Source organism: Mercurialis annua, linkage group LG2 (genome assembly GCF_937616625.2).
Source record: "Mercurialis annua linkage group LG2, ddMerAnnu1.2, whole genome shotgun sequence".
NCBI lineage: Eukaryota > Viridiplantae > Streptophyta > Magnoliopsida > Malpighiales > Euphorbiaceae > Mercurialis > Mercurialis annua.
Window position 1 is genome coordinate 50,559,787 of NC_065571.1, and position 6,000 is coordinate 50,565,786.

The 6,000-nt window shown below is 29.3% G+C and overlaps 1 protein-coding gene across 1 annotated transcript; it reads right to left on the reverse strand.

The window, feature by feature from the left end:
• Positions 1-119: 119 nt before the first annotated feature.
• Positions 120-1,986, reverse strand: LOC126668037 (vesicle-associated membrane protein 711). The gene is made up of 4 exons (XM_050361239.2): positions 1,602-1,986; positions 1,122-1,312; positions 611-774; positions 120-468 (listed from the first exon to the last, which is right to left on the reverse strand). The coding sequence occupies exons 1-4, from the start codon at positions 1,816-1,818 to the stop codon at positions 378-380; spliced, it is 663 nt and encodes a 220-aa protein (XP_050217196.1). The 5' UTR covers positions 1,819-1,986; the 3' UTR covers positions 120-377.
• Positions 1,987-6,000: the final 4,014 nt, after the last annotated feature.

Below are 6,000 nucleotides of genomic sequence, written 5' to 3' on the forward strand. Positions count from 1 at the left end.
ACCAAGACCAATGGAAAAGTTGTGGAAGCTCTCGCTAATCAATCTATTGATACCTAGGCTGAAATAAGTACAGTATGATGGTTTAAAGAGACACATACAGATAGACAAGACCTAATAAATTTTTACATCAACAAATATAACTTTATCATTACCAAGCATAAGAATCAATATGTTCAACTTGCACCAGTTTTTCTACACGAGGCACAACTGCCGAAAGCGCGCACACAATATGACAGTTCAAATGTCATATTGCACAATAAATATCTAGTGACAGAGCAGAGGAAGTTCAACTATTGATACTTCATATACCAAGAATAATTTAAAAAACAATGAACAAAAAGCACAAAACACATACGAATCTCACTTAATGCTCAGCCTCACTTCAAGCAGCTAGGTAATGTAAGTCCATTGCATACAAAAGCCAGTACGACGTAAATAATCACCAGAATGAGGAGTATTAACGCAATCCTGCAAGATATGAAGAATTAGCAACAGATGTCAGCATATCTTCTCAAGTTTGAAGCAAGAATGCTGCTATGCAAAAGATTTCGTCAAACTAGTTGATCACAAGAATAAAAAATAAAAAGAGTTTTCGTTTTAGAGAACATACGTAAGCTTAACATTTCTCCACCATACAGTATTTCGGAAACGACGAGCTTGCTTTCTGAAACGGAAGGTGTTCCCTTGCATATTCGCAGTTTTGTCAACCAGCAATTCCAAACGATCACCTCTCTCTAAAACTTTGTCAATATTTTCAATCATAACATTTCGCACCTACAAGGAATAGCAGTTTTTGCAATGACAAACCTATCTTAAATAAAAAAAATTATGAACATCATGCAAGATAGAGGAATAAAAATTTGAAATCTAGTATAATGTGTATTTCTGTCATATATGAAGACATAGCCAATAAATGATTAGTTAATTATTCGACTATGTAAGCATAGACACACATATGGAAAAACAGGATATTTGGACACAGAAACGGCCAAATATATTAAGGTTTTCTATGTAAATAATGAAGTTTCGTGTCCGAAACGCCATGTTTTCGACAGGTTTCCGGAACAGAATGCCTGTGATTAAAAACTTCTGAAAAATAGGAGGATCAGAAATTAGGTTACCTGACTCATTTCACCTTTAAGTCTATTAATCCGGTCAGCATTAGGATCATTAGAATAATACTCCATTTGCTGGCTTAAAACCCTAGAAAATTCATCATTCATAGCATAAGCCTGAGCTGAATGAACAGCACGGGCATAAGTCCTCACAAATCTCTGATGAATGTCCTCAAGAAAAGCAAACGGAATTCTCCCTGCATAAATACATATAATCAGCACTGCTAAAACATCACGTTCATGATTTAAAAACTTATTTTTCTTTTTAATAATTGGGGAGGAGAAACGCTTGTGATACGAACTGAACTCACGACCTAGCAGCATGCTGCTCAATGTTTATAGTACAATTCATTGTTTAATTTAAAAACTTGTTCATTTGATCAAAAACATCAAAATCAATTCTTATTAACAAATTCTTAACCTAATACACAGTAAATAATAGTAATAAATTAAATTGAAGAAAATAAGAAAAAGAAAGGATTTTACTTCCGGCGGTGTCGTCGGCCATACAGAGAACGGAAAGTCCATCGGTGCGTTTGACGTGAAAAATAAAGCGATCCTGAGAATAAGAGACATTACTGTCATCATTCCCGGGAATTTTCTCCAATATTTGCCGGGATACAGAGCTGGCGTTTGTCGCCGTCGCCGAGAACTCCGCTAGAACCACCGATCCTCTGGCAACCAGCGCATATAGTATCGCCATAATCTTAATTTATTTGATTACGGAGATCTATAATCACTAAAATCGAACAGAATTTCTGAATCTATTGCTCCTTCTCCTAGATTGATGGAGCTTAGCTCATAAACACTGTTTAAACAATAAAATTAGTAAATAAAATTGCAAGGTTTTAAATATCTATTGGCAGTTTTGAAATTGGACCGACCAATGACAGCACATGAAATTATTTGTTACTTTTTGAATTATTTTGTTTTTCCTTTTTGTAAAACAACAAACAGATAGTAGTTGGTTTTGTAATAAATTTTAGGCAAAAAATACAAAAAAACCATCGAGTTTTTTTAGTTAGTACAAATAGCCCATTGTACTAAAAAAAGTACATATAACCACCTGAACTCGATTTTTTTGGTACAAATAACCCACTGCCGTTAACAAAATCTTAACTCCACTAAGTTTATAAGTATGAGGTACGAAACAACCATCATACTTTTTAAAACGGACAAATATAACCCTATAAAACATTAAACCTTATATTTAATTTTTTAGACAATTATATTATTACCTTAATAAAGGCATGTAGTCATTATAATTTTAGAAAATATCATGTAAATTATATATATAGTATTTGAAATATAAAAATATTTTTCATTCAGTAATGGCTTATATATATTGTTAATTTTTAGACATTCTTAAAATATCTATTTATATACTAATATATTATAAATGTATAATAATATTAAATTCTAAATATATAATATATAATATGTATATATATATATATTATTTTATATTTGTGTTTTAAAAAATATGTAAAATTTATAATTTATATTTAACCTTGATTGAAAAATATTTTATGCACACACGCGCGCGTGCACATGAAAGTATAAGTACTAAAGTTTAAAAATTATAAATGAAATGTTTATTAAAAAAATTAATCATATGTAAATTTTAAAATATATTTATATTTGTACTAAAATATTTCTAAATTTAAATTTAAATATAATTATCATAATATATAATTGTATGTAAATTTAATATTATATAATATATTTATTTATAATTGAGGAGGAGGAGCGTTTGTGAGAAGAATTGAATCCACGATCTTGACAGTTTTGTTGTCCAATGCTTATACCGTTTGAGCAATAACTCGTTGGTTATTATATAATATTTCTATTAAAATAGCTGTAGTTTATTATAATAATAATAATTATTATTATTATTATTATTATTATTATTAGTAATGATAATATTATTATATATTTATAATATTTCAGTATATACATAGATATTTTAAAAAATGTATAAAAATTAATAATTTATATATGTTATTATTGATTGAAAAATAATTTTATGTTTCAAATACTATATCTATAATTTACATGGTATTTTCTAAAATTATAATGAATATATACCTTTATTAAGGTAATAATATAATTGTCTAAAAAATAAATATAAGGTTTAATGTTTTATAGGGTCATATTTGTCCGTTTTAAAAAGTATGATGGTTTTTTTTGTACCTTGTATTTACAAACTTAACGGAGTTAAGATTTTGTTAACATCAGTGGGTTATTTGTACCAAAAAATCGAGTCCAGGTGGTTATATGTACTTTTTTTGGTACAATAGGCTATTTGTATCAATTGAAAAAATTCGATGGTTTTTTTGTACCTTCTGCCTAAATTTTACAAAGAAGTTGAGAGCAAAGGATCAATTCAGCCCCTTAATTTGTAACTTAAAATTAAAAATTTCAGTTTCAATTATTTTGATCAATTAAAGATAATATTTTCTATTTTTGAATCAATTAAAAATAAAATTATATGATATGAACAAATTCAGGGACTAGAATAATTTAATTTTGTGCTTAATTGACATAAAACTAGAGAGTATTTCCTTAATTTAGCTAAAAATTATTCTTAATTAATTAAAATAATTTAATGTGAATTAGTAACATGAGTAATACGTTTAGGAATTAGACTAACCCTTTATTCAATAAAAATATATGATTTTGGTAATAATTGTAATATCTAATTTTTTTTAAATAGCTTAATATTCATTTTAAAAATACCAAAGTTGCAGTTCAAAAAATAAAAAAAGTACCGATGATCATGAGTGTCCTGCTGGCTAGCTGCATCACACGTCCTGAAGTCAAATAAACAGCTTATGTGTCGTGATTATTTGCTAGTATAATAAGGTTATTTTATTATTTGTGCTTAATTTTCTTGGACTAAATGTTAGTTTAATTTGGGCAAAAAAAATATTAGTTTAAAATAATTGAATAAGTCAAAATTAAAAATCAAAAATTAAAAATGAAAAGTTTTTAGGCCTCACTTGATTCGTTCTATAGCAATTCCCGGAAAATTAGATTCCCAGGAAGTATAGTTCCCGGGAAATTTGATAAATGTTACTTGTTTAAATTTTTACTTACCGAGAAGTATGAAATTGATTTTAATATAATATACAATATTTTTAATTAAAAGACATAAATGTCCTTTGATAATTTTTATATTATTAAATAGATAAGTATTTTTTTTAAATCGAGCAATAAATAATTATTTTTTGCTTATTAACTTTTATTTTACGATCTAAGTACTATTTGAGAGAGTTTTTTAAATATTAAATTTAGAAATTATATATTTTTTTAGTTTAATTTTACATAATATAACAATTGGCGATAAGAATATTAAATAAAATATTTAATTTTATTATAAGTAATAATTATAAAATATGTTGGACCAAGTCCCATTTGAACGCTAATTTTGAATTTGACAATCAATTTAAAGAGCCTAATAATATTTATTAGTGTGTAGGAACATATAGAAACCATCCCGGGTCGAGTTTCTAGCGAGAATCGAAAAAATCGGAATTCCCACTAGTCCAGTAGGTTTTCGCGCCCGAGATGCCTCAAGCATCACGGGCGAGATCCACAGATCTCGGGCGCGATTAGTCACATCACTTGCGTGATATGCGAGACACCCAAGCACCTTTGAATCTCCAAATATATCACGGGCGCTACGCATACATCACTGGCGCGATGAATATGACCGTTGAAGGTCCAACGGCTATTTCAGAGCCCTCCATCAGTTCCTTGACAAGTGGCCTTCAACCATTAGCTGAATCCCTGACCTTTGTATATCACGGGCGCGACATAAGGGATCACGGGGCGACATGCAAAGATTCAGCACTATCTTGAGTTTTCTTCTAGAAGATTCAAGAGTTTGTTGTTGGGGTTATAAATACCCCTTGTCTACCTCATTTATGAGGTTAGACACTCCAGCAACAACAAACATACTCAAGCATTCAATTTATTTTCTCTAAATTTATTGTGCATCATTTATTGATTGCTTATTCTCTTTGTTGATTGATTAATCATTGTGATTCAATCATTAGTGTTGTAGGTTTGTGTTTAGCCTTAGAAAAGCACATTGTGAGTTTGAGATTATCTCTTAGAAGTCTCTTTGTAAAGTTTGTGTTTAGCCTTAGAAAAGCACATTGTGAGTTTGAGATTATCTCTTAGAAGTCTCTTTGTAAAGTTTGTGTTTACTTTAAAGCACAATCCTAATTAGTGAATTCTAAAATCTCAATCCTTGATTGGGTAGTGGAGTAGGATCGTGTTGTGATGCGAACCACTCTAAATTGCTTGTAATTTCTCCTCTCTTAAACTCCTCTTAAATTTTAATTACCCACTAAACCTTATTCACCCCCCCTCTAAGGTAGCTACATAGAGATTTCAAATAGATAAGAATAAATTGGGAAAATCCAATAAAATTGTTAGGGAAGTTCTACTTTCTTGATTTTTGCGAGGGAATTACTTCCCTAATTAAAGATAAGTCAAATATCTAATTTTTCGGAAAATAAAATATACTATAAATTGAACCAAACAGAAAAAATTTATAACTTTCCGAAAAGTACAACTTCCCTAATCTGTTTACCCTCAACCAAGCGAGCCCTTAAATTACCGTCATTACTAATCGGTTAGAGGGTGAATTTGATTGATAATAAATACTTTAATTCCTAATAATAACTCCGCTTTATACGAGTTTTTATGCAAATATCTGCAAAAAAACCTCAAAAAAATTCAAACTTGTTTGGGGTAATTGATTTTATGGGTCACTGTACTTTTCAAAAATTACAAAATGGTGACCGAACTTCAAAACGTCACAAAATGGTTACTAAACTTTTAAATATGTGATTTTTGGAGGGTTTTAAGTGTT